Source organism: Sorex araneus, chromosome 1, assembly GCF_027595985.1.
Source record: "Sorex araneus isolate mSorAra2 chromosome 1, mSorAra2.pri, whole genome shotgun sequence".
NCBI classification, from domain to species: Eukaryota; Metazoa; Chordata; class Mammalia; order Eulipotyphla; family Soricidae; genus Sorex; species Sorex araneus.
The window spans coordinates 136,445,093-136,462,971 of NC_073302.1; the positions used below are offsets into that span (position 1 = coordinate 136,445,093).

Consider the following 17,879-nt stretch of genomic DNA (forward strand, 5'->3'; position numbering starts at 1 on the left):
AATAAATTAGGGGTTCTAAATTTGTGTCCCACTATGAGTAAGCCTGATTTCATTGGCCTGGTGTGTGTCCTGTTCATTATAATCTTTGAAAGCTCCTCAAGTGATTCTACTGTGTGTCTAAACATGAAAACTACCTCTTTAAAATGTTGTGTAGTAAGGTGCACCTTACTCCTGTACTGTCTCTCTGGTCCTTAAGTGCATATTTAAATATGCTTTGTGTTTTATATTTCTTTATTGTTTAAGTTGACCAGTATTTTTTATTTTGTTTTGTTGTTTTTTTTTTTTTCGGGTGGGGCCACACTTGGCGATAGTCGGGTGTTACTCCTGGCTCTGCACTCAGGAATCACTCATGGCTCAGGGGACCATGTAGGATGCCTGGGATCAAACCCAGGTTGGTTATGTGCAAGGCAAGCAAGCACGTTATTTGCTGTACTATCTTTCTGGCCCCTAAGTTCACTAGTATTTTTAAACTGTGTTTTGTGCATGGTCTTTACCCTTGTGACTTATTTCTTTGGTTTTTTTTTTTTTTTTTTTTGCTTTTTGGGTCACACCCAGCAATGCTCATGGGTTCCTCTTGGCTCTGCACTCAGGAATTACTCCTGGCGGTGCTCAGGGGACCATATGGGATGCTGGGATTCGAACCCGGGTCGGCCGCGTGCAAGGCAAACGCCTTACCCGCCGTGCTATCGCTCCAGCCTCTGTGACTTAATTCTTTTGAAGATGTAATGGTTAAAGTTTGTTTTGTACAGATAGTCTTTACCCTTGTAACATTTTTCTTGAAGATGAAATGATAGAAAATTTGAATGAGACAGCAATGTGTATTAAAAAATTTATTTAAAACGTGCCTTTTGTGTAAAAGAAAATAAGAGAATTGTGTTGTATAACTTAATCTGCGAGGATCTGGGTTTGATTTATGCTTATTTCTGTCTTCAAAGATTATGCTGCATATCTCTAAAAACCATTCTTAATTTTTCTTACTTGGTTTAGCATGTTGAAATTATCTTACTACTGAAATTAAATTCTAATCTTAGGTTGAACATGTACTTCCTCTTCTCAAGCGGGGAATTGGCATTCACCATGGTGGTTTACTTCCTATTTTGAAGGAAACTATAGAAATTCTCTTTTCTGAAGGATTGATAAAGGTATGCTTATATTTTTATTATGCCCTAGAATTTTGTTATGTGAACAGTTGAAAATCATTGAGAATACTGTTTAAATGTAGCTTTGTGTGTGTATGTGTGTGTGTATATATATACAAATTTAGATAATTAGTATTTCAATGGCTTTAATTGTACACTTCTTTTTACTTAAGCCATATAACCTTTTTATATGTATATTATATGTATAAATTTGTATATATGTTATTACATGTTGTGTGTGTGTATTTGATTTTTGGAGCATATCTTGTGGTGCTCAGGGCTTACTCTCGATCTGTGCTCAGGGATCATGCCTGGTGAGGCTGGGGTCTCCTAAGGGGTCCCCAGGATTAGACAGGTTGGTTGCATGCAAGGCAATTACTCAACCTTCTATACTATATTTTTAGTCCTAGTTTTGTTTTAAATTAGGTTCTATGGAGTAACTTAGGTATTTGATTTTTACATGTATATGTATATATTTATATACTATTGATTGTCTTTATCTTGCTCTTTATATCATAGTCCTCATAAGACTTTACTGCCCTAGTGGTCCTCCCTATCAGAGTGGATCAAATAAATGGGCATCAGCTGCATCTCTCTGTCCCCTCTTTGACTTTTATAAACAAAAGTACCACTTATATTTTTAAACTAGTACTTAAATGGAGATTCAAGCTTGGAGATATAGCTCAGTAGAACACTTCAATCCCCAGCAACACACATAAGCATACATACCAGCACGCACACACACAAATAACAAAATTTTTAGATTTTCAAATTGAAAAAAATTAAAGTGGGTCTCCACAAACTATAAAATGTAGAATTTATTTAGAATTTATCTAGAATTTATGTCACTTCTGAGCACAGCTGGGTACTGAGACCCTGAGTACTGCTAGGTGTTGAAATAGGACATAAGTATAAAAAGCAATTAAAGAGTAACTTAAGACCTATCTACCTTAATTTCCTAGAAATTCCTCCAAAATTTCATACAAATTAAAAGTGGTGTTTGGAGTTGAGAGTATGGCTTGAACCACACCCACTCAGTTCAGGACTTATTTCTGGCTGTGCTCTATACACCATTTATATTGCTGGGAATTTGAATTGGTTTCAGTTGTGTGCAAGGCAAGTGCCTTAAACCCTATAAATTTGTCTGGCCCATAATCATGATTTTTTTTTTTTTTAAAAAAAACGGATGAATAGCATTTGTTGATGAAAAGTATTTTAGGTATTATTGATGATTAAGATAAAGTTTAGATTATTAGTATTTCAGTGGCTTTAATTGCACACTCTTTTTTACTTAATACGATTTTTTTTTAATGTAATAGTTTTGGTAAAAGTCTTAGAAATGAACATGATTCTGATGAATCACTTTAATTACCTTAAGAACCATTGAGTCTAAGAGACATTTAGACAGATCTACCCTCTAGACATCCTAATTATAATCATTATAATTTAGGTGAATTGTCTTTAGAAATCAGTGAAGAATCCAGCACTCTGTGTTTAGAAAAGTTTTCTGCCACTTTTAGTGTTATATCTCTTAGATTAGCAGTGTTTTCTCCAAGTTGCTTCTGCTGAATTCAAGGCTTTTCCCTAAATTAAATTTCCTGAATGCAAGGGACTTTCAAGATTATTTAATAGTCATATAAAAATATCCTAGAAATGTAAATTTCTCGTGCTTTTTAAAGATTCATTAAAAACTAATTTTTTAAAATAATCTATTTTAACTGGGCTGGAGTGATAGCACATCGGGTAGGGTGTTTGCCTTGCATGCAGCCAACCCGGGTTTGATTCCTCTGCCCCTCTCTGAGAGCCCGGCAAGCTAGCAAGAGTATCTTGCCCCCACAGCAGAGCCTGGCAAGCTACTGCGGTGCATTCGATATGCCAAAAACAGTAACAAGTCTCACAATGGAGACATTACTATTGCTCGCTCAAGCAAATTGATGAGCAGCGTAGTGACAATGACAGTTATATATTTTAATTGAATCACCATTTATGGTTGCAAAGTTATTCATGTTTAAGTTTCATGTATATAATGCTCCAATACCAATCATTACCAATGTCAGCTGCCCTATGTCCTCAGTTTCTCTTCTGCCCCTCAGCCTGCCACTATGGTAGGCACGTTTTCCCTCTACTATTGTCCTAGTATTCCCTTCCCTAACTTATACCCTTACCCACATCCCAATGGCATGCTCCTACTTAAGACCACTTCTCATGCTCTTGATTCTGTTGTCTTTGGGCATTTGTTACTCCCCTGCTATGTTTCTTTATATCCCACATATGAGAGATATCATTTTGTGTCTATCCCTCTCCCTCTGAAGAACTTCATTTAGCGTGATACTCTCCAGATTTATCCACATAGCTGCAAGTTGCATGACTTCATAGCCAAGTAGTACTGTGTATATGTACCAGAGTTTGTTTATTCAATCATCTGTTCTTGGGCACTTGGATGGTATCCAAATTTTTGCCATTAGTGCTGCAATGAACATCAGGGTACAGATATCTTTTCTGCATTGTGCTTTTGGGCCTGTGAGTTAAATTCCAAGAAACAGAATTGCTGGGTACTTTGGAAGCCAAATTCCTTGGCATTTTTTTTGTTGTTGTTTATTTATTTTTGAGGAATTTCCATATTACCAAAAAGGCTGAACCAGTCAACAATCCCACCAGCACTGAATGAAAAGCAATCCTTTTCCCTACATCTTTGCCAGCAATGTTTGTTGTTCTTTTTGATGTGTGTCAGTCTCTCTGATGTGAGGTGATATATCATTGCTTTGATCTGAATTTCCCTGATGAAAATAATTCATTTATTTGCATGTGGAAAATTATAAAACTTGTTTTTGGTTTTTGGGTCACAAGTTGGTGTTCTGGGATTACTCCTGCTTGATACTCGGGAGTCACTTCTCACATTTCTCAAATAATCTTGTGGTGCTGGAAATTGAACACACACCTCTTAGATACAACACACTCTAGCTCTCATTATTGTTCTGGTCCTGTAAAACTTACTTTAGATAAAATATGCTTAATTGTGTAATTATTTATTTGTTTAGGCCTTGTTTGCTACAGAGACTTTTGCTATGGGCATTAATATGCCAGCAAGAACTGTCTTATTTACAAATGCCCGAAAATTTGATGGAAAAGACTTCCGATGGGTAAGTCAGATTATTCATATATTGTGATTATTTTTATCTCTATTTTGTGTAAGATGACTTTAACCCTTGTGGTCTTAAACGTTTTTTACTTCTGAATGCTTCAAAGAACTTATAACTCACAAGATTCATTGAAGGCTCAGATCTGGATCCTTTATATTTCTAGGGTGTAAATGTAGTGGTGTAGGTATATAATTTATGTTGTTATATAACAATTGTAGCACAAATGTCACGTAACATTATTACACTTTATGTTGTTCTTTAATCAAAGAACAAACTTTCTTTGCATATGGAAAGGTTTGAAGTGCTAGTGGCTTGTGAATGTGTTAATACATTTTAAATAAATGCAGAACTTTTATTTTTGTGTGTGTGCGGTGGGGCTTGGGACAGAGTGCCACATCAGGTGGTATTCAGGGCTTACTCCTGACTACTCAGGGATCACTTCTGGCTGTGCTGGGGGAACACTATATATGGTGCTGGGGATTGAACCCAGGTTTTCCGCTTGCTTTGGGTGGTTGTAGCTCACTGATTCTGAAAAACAGATTTGCACATAATGTCTTTTCTAAATTAGAAGTAAAGATGGGAGGTCAGAAAGTAGCACTGCAGCTGCCCTCAGGTGGTAGCACTTGCATGCCCTGAGCCCACACTATATCCTGTGTCCTGGGAGGGGCCAGCCAAACACCTAGTTGACCTGGAGTGGAAGCTGGCTCCACCCAAAGATCAGAAGATTAGAGTAGGGGTCCCTCTAAGCTGTAACAGCTTACCCCACCCCTCAGTACAACTCCTTCAGAGATCTCCCTAGCAGTACAGAGAACACTGCTGTACTGTGTTCAGTGTTCTCTGTACTGCTAGGGGAAAAGACGCATGCCCACACTACAGAAGGAACCATGGTAAAGCAGTATAGAACCCCACCATGGGTAGTGGGCAAAGATTGTAATCCTGAGGACTCAGTAATATCCATTTGTATAATCTCTCTGAAAAGGAATTCAGAGTGGAAATGCTTTGGATGTTTAACAAGCCCAAAGAAATAGTGGAATGGATAGCCAACAAAACTAAACAGGATATGAGAGCAAAAATGAAAAAACTACAGACAGAAATAACGTAACTCAAAAATTTGGTAGGCAAAATAAATTCATTGGAAGACCTCACCAGCAAAGTAATAGCTGCTGAGGACAGAATCTGTAAATCCCAAGATGAATTGCAGAAAACCTCCAGACAACAGCAGAAGATGGAAAAAAGCTGCAAAGATAGCCCACAGAATGGGAGAAATTATTTGCCCAACACTCATCTGATATGATATATAAGGCATTGGTAGAACTTTACAAGAGAAAAACATCCAACCCCATTAAAAACTAGAAAGAAGAGATGAACGGAAACCAAATACAAATGGCCAAGAGGTACATAAAAAATGCTCTGCACAACTAATCAGGGAGATGCAAATCTAAACAACAGTAACAAAGTGGAGAAAAGATATTTGCACTTCTGGTTCTTTGCAGCACTGTCCACAATAGCTAAAATATGGAAACAACCCAAGTGTCCAAGAACATAGATGACTGGATTAAAACAGTCTGGTACATGTACACAATGGGATATTACTAATCCATAAAAAAAGATACGATCAGGGCCAGAGCAGTAGTATGGAGGGAGGGTGGGGTGTTTGCCTTGTACCAGCCCACCGGGGTTTGATCCCCAGTATCCCATATGGTCCCCTGAACTGAACTCACCAGGAGTAATTACTGAGTACAGAGCCAGGAGTAACTCTGAGCATCACCAAGTGTGATACACACACACATACACACACAAATATATATATATATATATATATATAAAGAAAAGATAAAATCGTGCAATTTGCGATAAAATCGTGCAATTTGCTCTTACATTGAAGGACCTGTAGAGTATCATGCTGAGTGGAGTTAGCCAGAGGGGGAGAGAGCAACACAGACTGATCTCTGTCATATTTGGGATATAAAACACAGGGAGGTTGGGGAGGAAAACAAAAATTCTACCAATTGAAAGACATAGTTGGAGAGAACTGTGTTTAAGTGTTACTTTGCAAATGATAAAAGTTTGTTATGATTAGGTTAGTAGAAGCAACTGACTTTGCTATCTTTGCTGTTTTCTAAAACATCTAGTTCAAAGTTTTATTATGCTATGAATTAGCTAGTATTTTCCTGTAACGGTTATATTTCATTGTTTTGAAGCTTTAATTAGTTTGGTTTTTTCCTGGTTTTTTTTTTTTTTTGGGCCACATTCAGTGATGCTCAGGGATTTCTCCTGGTTCTGCACTCAGAAATTTCCCCTGGCATTGTTGGGGGTAACATATGGGGTGATGGGTATTGAACCTGGAAGGGCCCTGTCAAGACAAAACTACCTGTTGTACTACCTTTCTGGCCCTGTTGTTTTGTATTCAAGTTGTTGTTACTTACATTTTCTATTAAATTGATAGGTTTTTTGTTTTGTTTTGGCTTGGTTTTGGGCCTCACCTGGCCAAATAATCTCAGGGGTTATTCCTGGCTCTGCCTTGGCAATTACCCTGGTGGAACTCAGGGAATAATATGGGATTTAGGGGATTAAACACAGGTTAGCTGCATGCAAGACAAATGCCCTGCCTGCTGTTGTATCTCTCTGGCCCCTAAATAAGAATTCTTTTTTTATTGCAAGGTATAACTTGGTGACTTTTATGTTAAGAATGTTTTTAAAAATAGGTTAATTACCAAGTTTTCTCTTAAAACAAGTTTTGAATTATGTCTGTTTAGATTTCCTCTGGTGAATACATTCAGATGTCTGGCCGTGCTGGAAGGAGGGGAATGGATGATAGAGGAATTGTAATTCTTATGGTGGATGAAAAGATGAGCCCAACGATTGGAAAACAACTGCTTAAGGTAATGGAGTCAAGATCCCGTTTCTTCAGGAGGAATTTGAGAGACATGTTTCAGAAGTTACTTCAAAAGTATTTGAGTCAGTTTAGGTACTTTTCTAAGTAGATCTAAGTAGATAGGTTAATATACTAATGGTACTTTCTATTCTAACATAATGGAAGCAGTATGAAGACTCTCAAAGAAGGCAAAAACATTTGCTTTACACTTCTCAAGTTTAAGATTCCTCTAATATCTGCCCCCTTCTTTGCACAAATTGCTTTTACTGACAGCAAGAATAGAGCATTCAGCCAGAATTTGAGGCATTTTACTTCCTTTACCTTTGCAAGCCTAGATAAGTACATTCTGTAATCCACCATTGGGCCTGTTGGGGATTATAAATATTCCAGTGATAAATTTCAAAAATTTAAGTTTTATTCCACGTTTGCCTATTCATTTAACTTTCTTAGTATTTTTGCTTAAGATTTTTCTTTTGTTTTCAACCACTTCTCAAGGAATTTTGACTGGGTTCTTTTTTTTTTTTTAACTTCCCATTTGATTTGAAATAATTGAGTCCCCAGAATAAGATATTAAAATAGCAAAAATTTAACATTAAGTAAAAATGTAAAATTAACTTATGTCATTTTAAGTACTGAAATTAAGATAAACCTTGGCAACAAAAAACAATATTGAATACCATACGGTCTTTCTGGTTTTGTTGTTATTTCTGTTTTAATGAGTTATACTTGGAAAGTAAGTTAAGTTTCATATAACTAGCATAACATTTAGAATCATTGAATTCAGGATACTCGACTAAGTAATAGAAGATGCTATTACGCCAGTAGAACAGTTTTATATTGAGACAGTCCTGGGCTCAAATGAGTGCAATATCATAATTGAATTTCAAGTGACTGACAATTTAGAGAACTGTGTTCTGTGGTAGTTGGGAATATAAACAGTGGAATTTCAGGCTAGGAATAAGTGTCATCTTAAATATTGAAAAGTATTTTGCTTCAGTATCCAGTCTAAATCTTAATAGCTTACAGGTTTTTTTCCACTTAACTCTTTAGTGCAAGTTTATTGAAGTTCCATTCATCATTATTTAGGGATTCAAGATGATGTAGGAATCACCATCTTGAACATTATCAGTCACTGTGAGAGAAAAGAAAAATGACTTTTCAGGGCTAGAGCATAGTACAGTGGGTAGGACTTTCCTTGTGTGTGGCCAACCTGGTTTTCATCCCTGACACCGCTCAGTGTTCGCCAGCCCCCACCAGGAGTGATCCCTGAGTGAAAAGCAAGGAGTAAGTTCTGGGCACCACTGAGTGTTGCCTAGAAACAACAAAAAGATGATTTTTCAAACCAGTTATTTTGTTAAATCTTTGATCCCAGAATAACATGACATCCTGCTATATAGTTTATTTGCCCTTCACACAAAGGTCAAATAAAAACTACATGTGATCCTGTCAAGTACCTAACTAGAAGGCAGAGAGTTAAACATACCTGGGAGATAGTATTTCATTCTCTATGTACTATGTTCTAGGTTTTTCCCCTTTTGCTTTAACAAATATAATAATTTACCTTTGTAAATTTACAACATGCGTGCGTAGAAGGGTGTGTGTTGGGGGGGCATGGACTCTCCGAGCTGCTCTATCTTGGCACCTGCATTCAGTGCTCTTGAGCTGCTGTGTATAGACTGGATCTGCACGGCTCTTGGCGATGGGCAGGCAAAGGAAGAACGAGGACCAAGCTGCTTGCTGATTAGTTGCCGTTTATTCCATCTCTGGTCTCTCCCATCTCACACACTTTTCCCTCCTAGCCCCTCATTCCTAGATCACAGATATCCCCGGATTCTGACTCTGACTTTCTGGATTTTGACTTTTGACTCTGCCCCTGACTTCCTTTTGCTCTTACAGTCTTAGTTTATATTGCAATCACGTAGGGTGGTGATACAAAGGTGGGGTTGAGCGTTAACAGATCAACAAAAGAGAGGTAAGGCCACTCCTTCAGGAGATTAACTCAAGGGATAATCTCATCTAAGGAGAATCATCATCATCTTCTTCATCTTCATCATCCCATTGATCCTTGAATTTCTTGAGCGGTCTCAGTAATATCTCCATTGGTCCAAGCCCTGAGATTTTAGAAGCCTCTCTCTACTCATCCTTCCAATGATGCCATACTGGAGGCTCTTTCAGGGTCAGAGGAATGAGACCCAGCTTGTTACTGGTTTTAGCATATTAATACACCACGGGGACCTTGCTGGGCTCTCCCCTGTGGGCAGGAAACTCTCAGTAGTTTGCCAGGTTCTCCCAGAGGGAGAAGTAGGGTATAAGATATTGTGCGGCCACAAGCACTAGGAGATCTGCTTAAGGGCAGGGCAGGATCCCATCCAGGGTGTGTCCCTTCTTTCCTCACCTAGTATAGTATCACTGTTATCCCATTGTTCATAGATGTACTCCAGTGGGTGCCAGTAATGCCTCCATTTGTCCCAGCCTCTTCTTTTTTCTTTCTTTCTTTTTTTGGGTCACATCTGGCGTTGCACTCAGGAATTACTCCTGGCGGTACTTGGGGGGGACCATATGGGATGCTGGGAATCAAACCCGGGTTGGCCGAGTGCAAGGCAAATACCCTACCCGCTGTGCTATCTCTCCAGCCCCAGCAGCCTCCTCTTACTCGTTTTTCCCAACGATTGGAGGCACTTTTCAGGGTCAGGGGAATGAGACCTGTTATTATACTATATTTGGCAAATCGAATACTCCATGGGGATCTTGCCAGGCTCTTCCGTGCCTCAGCTCCTAATCCACTGAAATAGGTGTAGTAAATCTACTTCTAATATTTCTAGCAATGTCATTCTGTATGAGCACAGTAAGAGAAATATCAAACTTAAAGTTTGGTTCTCCCTGAGGACACATCACTGTATATTCCAGACCATAGTCCTCAGGCCAGGTTAGTCTTTCTAACCCCAGCAGGGTCCTAATCTCATTGTTACTTTTGGATCATGACAGCATTTGTCCATGACCATGCTTTCAACTTACAGTTGAGTATTGTGGCGCTTTGGCCTGGGCCATTTCGATGCCAGGGTAGCTCAGCTTTCCCTGGGTCTATTCTGTCCTTTTGTCGGGACCTGCTTTTGGGGTGCTAAGAAGTAAGGGCAACTGAGTCGAGAAAGCAGATGCTCAGGAATAAATATTATTTGGAGTCAATTAACTCCCAGTTACAAAAGCATACTATTAACTGTCTTCCTGTGTCCATACAGAAAGGACATTGCTTTAAGGTAAATTATGTAAAAGACATAACTTATAATACAAGTTCAGTATCCTTAGAAGGATCTGATCTTATAAGCTAACAATCTGATTAGGGAAAAGGTGATTAACTGGTTGGGGAGGAGGGCACAGAGAAGAGTTTACAGATAAACAAAGGAATGGGAACACTTTGATGGGTGTAGCACTGCACTGTAGCACTGTCCCGTTGTTTATCGATTTGCTCCAGTGGGCATCAGTAAGGGCTCCATTCTGAGATTTGTTATTACTGTTTCTGGCATATCAAATATGCCATCGGTAGCTTGCCAGGCTCTCAGAGAGAGATGGAAGAATGGCACTGGGTCAGTTGCATGCAGGGCAAACGCTCTACCTGCTGATGCGTATATAAATAAAATATATGACCATGCTAACCCAACACGTAACATTATTTATAGTTCCTTAATAAAATCCCTGCAACTTTTATTCACAAAAACTCCTGGCTCTGCACTCAGGAATTACTCCTAGCAGTGCTCAGGGGACCATATGGGATGCTGGGAATCTTGAACCCAGGTCAGCTGCATGCAAGGCAAACTCCCTACCCACTATGCTATCCCTCCAGTCCATGATGGGTATAACCAGATAAACCTAAGTTCCCTGCAGCAGGTCTGAAAGGACAAACTCATTGTTATCCTACATACCATTTAAAATTTTAATTTTAAGGTATGGCACCAACTATATTTCTTTTAACAATATTAAAAGAAATACGTAAGATATTCTTTTGGGCTGGAGTGATAGCACAGTGGGTAGGGCGTTTGCCTTGCACATGGCCGACCTGGGTTCGATTCTCAGCGTCCCATATGGTCCCCTGAGCACCGCCAGGAGTTAATTCCTGAGTGCTTGACCCAGGTGTGACCCAGAAAGCAAAAAAATATATATATCAAGCAGTTTGACAGATCAGCAATATTTTTGTAAATTTATTCGAAAAACCTACAACATTGATTTTCTTTTTTCTATTAGGGCTCCGCTGATCCTCTAAATAGTGCTTTTCATTTGACCTACAACATGGTGTTGAACTTACTCCGTGTAGAGGAAATTAATCCTGAGTACATGTTGGAAAAGTCCTTTTACCAATTCCAGCATTATAGAGCAATTCCAGGAGTGGTCGAGAGTAAGTATAACATTATAACCGAACCTTACTGGTTTCTTTGGCTGTTGTGTTTTTTTTTCTTTAAATTAGAAAAAAAAATTTTTCTGCTAAACTTGGTGTTTGCATAATTAGTGAGAACTTCAGTTGGGTCATTATAACCTATTAAAACATTTTATGAAAATGACAGTCAGGCCTCTGGTAGAATTTTCTGCAGTGTTAAACATGTTCTATGTGCAGTTAGGTACAGAGTCACTAGCCATTGGTGACTCCTGAGCATTTGAAATGTTGCTAATGTGATTAAAGATCTAATTTCCCTTTAATAAATTTAAATAGGCATCTATGGATTGTTTTTCTCAATATTAATACAGGATATATCAAACATAGATACTTTCTACAATCACATAAAGTTAGTGCTATTTTGGACTATGTAAACCTAGAATTGACAGAGATGTATCACCATCCATAGGAGACAACTAACTCACCAGATATTATTGCTATTACTTTGGACCCACCTTGAGGACTTACAGTTAATGCTTTGGAACTTTAGAAAGAAATAAGAGAAAATAACATTTTGGGGAGAGGAGTAACAACCAGTGGTGCTCAGCACTTTCCTGGCTCTGCTCTAGGGATCACTCCTGGTGGGACTCAGGGAACCATATGGGAGGCCCGATACTGAATCTGGGTCAAGCATAAACAAGGGGAGCACCCTAACTGCTGGACTGTTGCTCTAGCCCCAAGAGAAAATGAATCTTAATGGAGAAGGAACAGGTGGACGACATACGGTCCAGTTCCTGGCTCCTCTTATGGTCCCTCAAGCACCACCAGGAGTGATTGATTCCAAGTGCAGAATCAAGAGTATGCCCTGAGCACTGTCAGCCTGGGCCCCCCACCTCCCACCCCCCCAAAAAAAATGGGTTTCTCAGAAGTTTTTCTTAAACTTCTACTCTGTGGAAAGTTCCTGTTTCATACAGTAGTAGCTGGAAAAAGATGCATCTTCAGAATAATTTATGTGAAAAACATAATTTTTTAATATTACATATTTGTTTTTAACAGAGGTAAAGAATTCTGAAGAACAGTATAATAAAATAGTAATACCAAATGAAGAGAGTGTAGTTATCTATTATAAAATTAGACAGCAGCTGGCCAAACTTGGTAAAGAAATTGAAGAATATATTCACAAACCTAAATACTGCTTACCATTTCTGCAACCAGGTCGTCTGGTAAAGGTATGGTATATATATATATATTTTTAATAATTTAGGGAAATTTTTAATCTTTAATAACTTTTAGATAAAGATTAAAGTAATTTCTTAATAAAGTTCTTCTATACTTATAAATATATCTATAATATAATTGATCTATATTGCCTCTCGTTAACACCTGTTCCATATGTGAAATATTTTGTTTTATGTGTTTTGGGGGGGTGGGGCCAGAGCTGGCAATGCCCAGGAATTACTCCTAGCTCTACACTAGGAGTCACTCCTGGCTGTGCTCAGAGGACCATATGATATATGGTATGCCTGGGTCCAATCCAGGTTAGCCACATGCAAGGCAAGTATCTTACCTGCTGTAGTAGTTCTCTGGCCCTTCACATGTAAAACATTTTAACCTCCTGGTTTTTATTTTGTGGAGATGAATAGAAATAGTGTGCAGATTAATGTAAATAACTAAGCTATTACTAATTATGAAATGATATTTTAAAATAAGGCAATGTTTAGTCTGGAATGAATTTACCAGCTGTGAAGTGTTCTGATATTCTCAAAATAGACATACCATTGCTTTTTTAACTTTTATTCATCATTTTTCATTCCTGCTAGTGCTATGCTAGAGTTTTACAAAATTTGGCATGAATGTTTTTTTCTGTAGGGTTACAATATATACTTTAAAATTTTATAATTTCTTAAAATGATATTGTAGGTAACAGTTAAAAGTATTTGTTCTTAGTTTAATAGTGACCTTTTTGTTTTTAATAGATAGTTGGGTTTTTGGCGGGACCGCAGGGGTTGGGCTGTTATAGTTAGTGCTTATTTATGTGTCTGTGCTCAGATATCACTCCTGTTGAGGCTCAGGGACCCATATCGGGTACCAGGGACTGAACTCAGGTCTGCAGCATGCAAAGCAAGTGCTTTCCCCACTTTACTATCTCTCTGGCCCCAGAGCAATTCCATCTTGTCTTCTTATATATTGTTTCTTTTATTTAATTTTTTTGGTGTTTAAGCCACCCCTTGTTGTGCTTAGAGCTTATTCCTGGCAGCGCTAGAGTAGTACTATCCGTGGTGCTAGGAATCAAACTGGTACAAGGCAAGTGTTTCACCTGCTGTGCCATTTCTTGGGCCCTGCAGTTTTTTATTTTTATGCTTTTCATTTCTTTTGGTAGTTGTTGGAGTGACAAGGTTACTTCCTGGTTGTTGTTGCCTCTATCAGGAAGTCATGCTACCTGGCTGTGTGTCTTCTTTTTGGTGCAGAGTTTTGGTGGTCAGACCTGGATGTAATACAACATTTGTTTTTGCTTTTTGGGCCACACATCATGGAGCTCGGGGCTTATTTTTGGTTCTGCACTCAGGGATCATTCCTGGCAGTGATCAGGGGTCTACATATGGTGCTGGGAATCAAACCCCGGTTGCTGCATGCAAGGCAAGCACCCTACCTGCTGCACTATCTCTCCTGCCCTGCACAGCAAGCATATCTTAACTGGGGTTCTACTGGGTGGGGGCTATCCAACCCCTTTTTGCTTGAATATCCAACACCCTTTTTGCTTCTAGCCATCACGATATGTTGTAGTTTAATTAACTTTACATGTTGGGCTTATTTCTGGGCTCTTTTGCTGGACCTGATTGTTCAGAATATGTTTTATTTGGAAATACCAGTGTATTATTGGCCTCTGATGACATGAAAGTCTAAAATTACTTTTTGGATATAAATGTTCTCTCTCTTTTGGGGGCAAGAGTAGGGGATCATACTTTGCTGTTTTCAGGGCCTCCTTCTGCCTCTGCTCACATGTAACTCCTGGTGGGACTGGGAGGCCATCTGGGGCACTGGAAATCAAACCCTGGTTGACTGTGAGCAGGACAATTACCTTACTTGCTGGCGTATCCCCTGGATATAAATATCTTACTATCTTTTTTTTTTTTTTTTTGCAGGTAAAGAATGAAGGAGATGATTTTGGCTGGGGAGTAGTAGTAAATTTCTCCAAAAAGTCAAATGTTAAGGTAAGTTATTTATAAAAATAGGGGCAGGGTGGCAGTTGGGCCATACCCATGTTGTTGGTTTGCTTGGAGGCACACTCCAAGTACTTAAGTGCAGTAAATTGTGGGTGTGCCCGAGGCGAACTTTGAGTGCAATGCCAAACAGATGAGATTAAGGGATTTGAAAAGAAATTAGATCTGGTCAGTTACACTGATTCTCTCTAAATGAAAACACTAATAGCTTATGGCTTAATAGTATTAACTTACTTTTGGGTGTCACGAATGTATATACATAGTACTTAATGAAATCAAGAGTGATTTTGTTAGTTTTTTAAGATGAGGGACTATTCAAAGTTAAATTAGCCAATTCTATCTATATCTTGTTTACTTAGGTGCATCATACACAAGCCACTGCCAATAAGTGATCCCACGCATTTTGTATTTTCATGCTTATTTTCCCTTACCTGTAAAATGAAGGGCTTAGATGAAATAGCATCTCTTTTCATTTGGACTGTTTTGTGCTTATGCTGTTACTAATTTCTTTTCATCATGTATGGGTTAGGAATTAAGCATTGGGATGAAAATTAGTCCTGAAATACTTGTTACTTATGAGTCATGTCAAAATCATGTTTTGTGGAGAAACACATTTATAGTTTTGTAACAGGTCCTTTAACAATCTGTAATTAATCACACTGATGTGGTTAAGGTTCACTAGAACTTGCTTATGAATGAAGAGACAGCTTTAATTATACTGTGCTCTATGTGTCATTTGTAAAGCTAAGTGCTAAAAACACAGATTCTGCCAGTTCTTTAAGAATTGATAACGTTATTTTTTTTTCTAGCCTAATTCTGGTGAACTGGATCCTCTGTATGTAGTTGAAGTACTTCTGCGCTGTAGCAAAGAGAGCCTGAAAAATTCAGCCACTGAGGCAGCAAAACCAGCTAAACCTGATGAGAAAGGAGAAATGCAGGTTTGTACTTTATTTTTCATTTTAAGATTTCAGATCTTTTTCAGCAACAAAAACAACGAAAAATATTTTAGATACTTGGTGAGTTATTTATAATTACCAACTTCCTGAATGCTGATAATTTCTTACTGGGATCTTTAATTTGGACGTTTTGAAGGTGCTTAGGACAAGCTAAAGACATCTAAAAATTTATGGGATAATTAATGGGTTCTAAACTTATCGTTCATAAAAAAAGTAAATGTGAAAGAAGAATTTTAAAATTCTCTTTGGGACTCATTTTTTAATGGGTTATAAAAATGTATCATTTTTAGGATGAGATGATTTTACATTTTTTATTCCAGCCATTCTGCTTACTATATTCCCATGAGTAATAATTGCAATTGTCTTGGTAAATCAGGAGTTTTACCAACGTTTCGTTAGCTAAAATTAATTTAAATGTGATTTTATTTAAATTCATTTATTTATTTCGGTTTTTGAGTCACACCAGGCGATGCTCAGGGGTATTTCCTGGCTCTGCATTCAGGAATTATTCCTCACAGTGTTCGGGGATCATATGGGATACTGAGGATCGAACCCACGTCAGCCTTGTGCAAGACTGAATTATCACTCTGGCTTAAATGTGATTTTAATTAAATGCAAAATCATTCACTTTACCACATAAGGTACTCATGATACTTTTGAAAATGTCTCTCATTTTCTTCATATGAAAAAAGAAAAGAAACATCACTAGTCCCGTTGCTCATCAATTTGCTCGAGCGGGTGCCAGTAACATCTCCATTTGTCCCTGACACATTCAGGGTTGGAGAAGGAGGCCCATTGTTACTGTTTGGGCATATCAAGTATGCCAATGGGTAGCTTGCCAGGCTCTGCCATTCGTGAAAAAAATAAGTAAAACAGTAATAGGTAAAACCTTATTTTAGAGATTCCAAGTATCTATTTGAGGACTATCATACTGGGATTTTAGATTTCATTTTTTTTCAAATGTAGGAGTCCAGTCCCATCTGGATTGGAGCAATAGCACAGAGGATAGGGTGCTTTCCGTGCACTTGGGCGAACTGGGTTTGATTCCTCAGTTCCTCTTGGAGTGCCCGGCAAGCTGCTGAGAGTATCTCTCCCACACGGCAGAGCCTGGCAAGTTACCTGTGGCATATTCGATATGCCAAAAACAGTAATAAGTCGCACAATGGAGACATTACTGGTGCCCACTTGAGCAAATCAATGAACAACGGGACAACAGTGCTACAATGTAGGAGTACTGCTGTTTATTCAGCCATTGATTAAGCAGATTGAATTGGGCATGAACTCCACAATCTCAGATTTTTAAACATTGGTTTAAAAATTTAACTAGGTCTATTTAAAAAATTTTTTTAAATTGTTTTTGGATTTTGGACCATACTTTGTGGTGCTCAGGGCTTACTCCTGACTCTGTACTCAGGAATCACTCCTGTAGCTGCTTGAGGACCATAAAGGTGCCAGGGATCCAACCTGCGTCAGCCACTTGCAAACATCCTACCCGTTCTACCTGATAGTCACTCCAGCCCCCCAAATTAGCTACGTGTTTTAGAGGAAATGTTATAATATTTATTATAATTAATTGTATTTTGTAGAAAATGGTCTGCCACTACAGGCATCATCAGCTGCTATTTTGATTGATACATGATCATGAGATTCAGAGGTGACAGTAGTTAAGACTGTTCATTAGGAAACATCCCAAGAGAATTATTTTTGAATATAATTCTGAATAACAATAAGCTTTGGTTTCTGTTTTTCAATTTTCACAACTTTCCCACACTAAGTGATTTTTTTCTTAGTTTGTGTTTACCAATTGTTAATTACCTATAAATGAAGCTGCAAGTTCTACAATTTAGTTTATGTTCACTGTACCCAGTTACTGTATTTTGAAATGGTATATTTGTGGCACACATCCCAACATTTTCTTATTGTAGTCATTGATAATAAGAGTTTAGATTCTTTTTTGAAGAATATTATCTAATGACTGATTTCATGGGGTTTCATTTTAATTAAAACCTGTTTTTTTACCTGTTCTAGGGCCAGATTTTATTAAACATAGTACTGAACCTATTGTTTTACTTTAAAATTCTGAAAAGTATTACAGTATGTTATCAAGATTTAGTTCAGTAGTTACTAGCTTTTGTTCATGACTGTTTTCTAAAGTGACTTTTCTTTTGATTTATGAAGTAATACT

The 17,879-nt window shown here is 38.0% G+C and overlaps 1 protein-coding gene across 1 annotated transcript in view; it reads left to right on the forward strand.

Annotated features, from left to right (window-relative positions):
• Positions 1 to 17,879, forward strand: part of MTREX (Mtr4 exosome RNA helicase) — a 67,279-nt gene that overhangs the window by 21,818 nt on the left and 27,582 nt on the right. Inside the window, exons 13-19 of the mRNA XM_004608431.2 lie at positions 1,032 to 1,142; positions 4,178 to 4,279; positions 7,036 to 7,161; positions 11,391 to 11,541; positions 12,574 to 12,746; positions 14,661 to 14,729; positions 15,548 to 15,676. Coding sequence (XP_004608488.1) covers positions 1,032 to 1,142; positions 4,178 to 4,279; positions 7,036 to 7,161; positions 11,391 to 11,541; positions 12,574 to 12,746; positions 14,661 to 14,729; positions 15,548 to 15,676 — 861 coding nt within the window. The remainder of the gene's footprint in view (positions 1 to 1,031; positions 1,143 to 4,177; positions 4,280 to 7,035; positions 7,162 to 11,390; positions 11,542 to 12,573; positions 12,747 to 14,660; positions 14,730 to 15,547; positions 15,677 to 17,879) is intronic.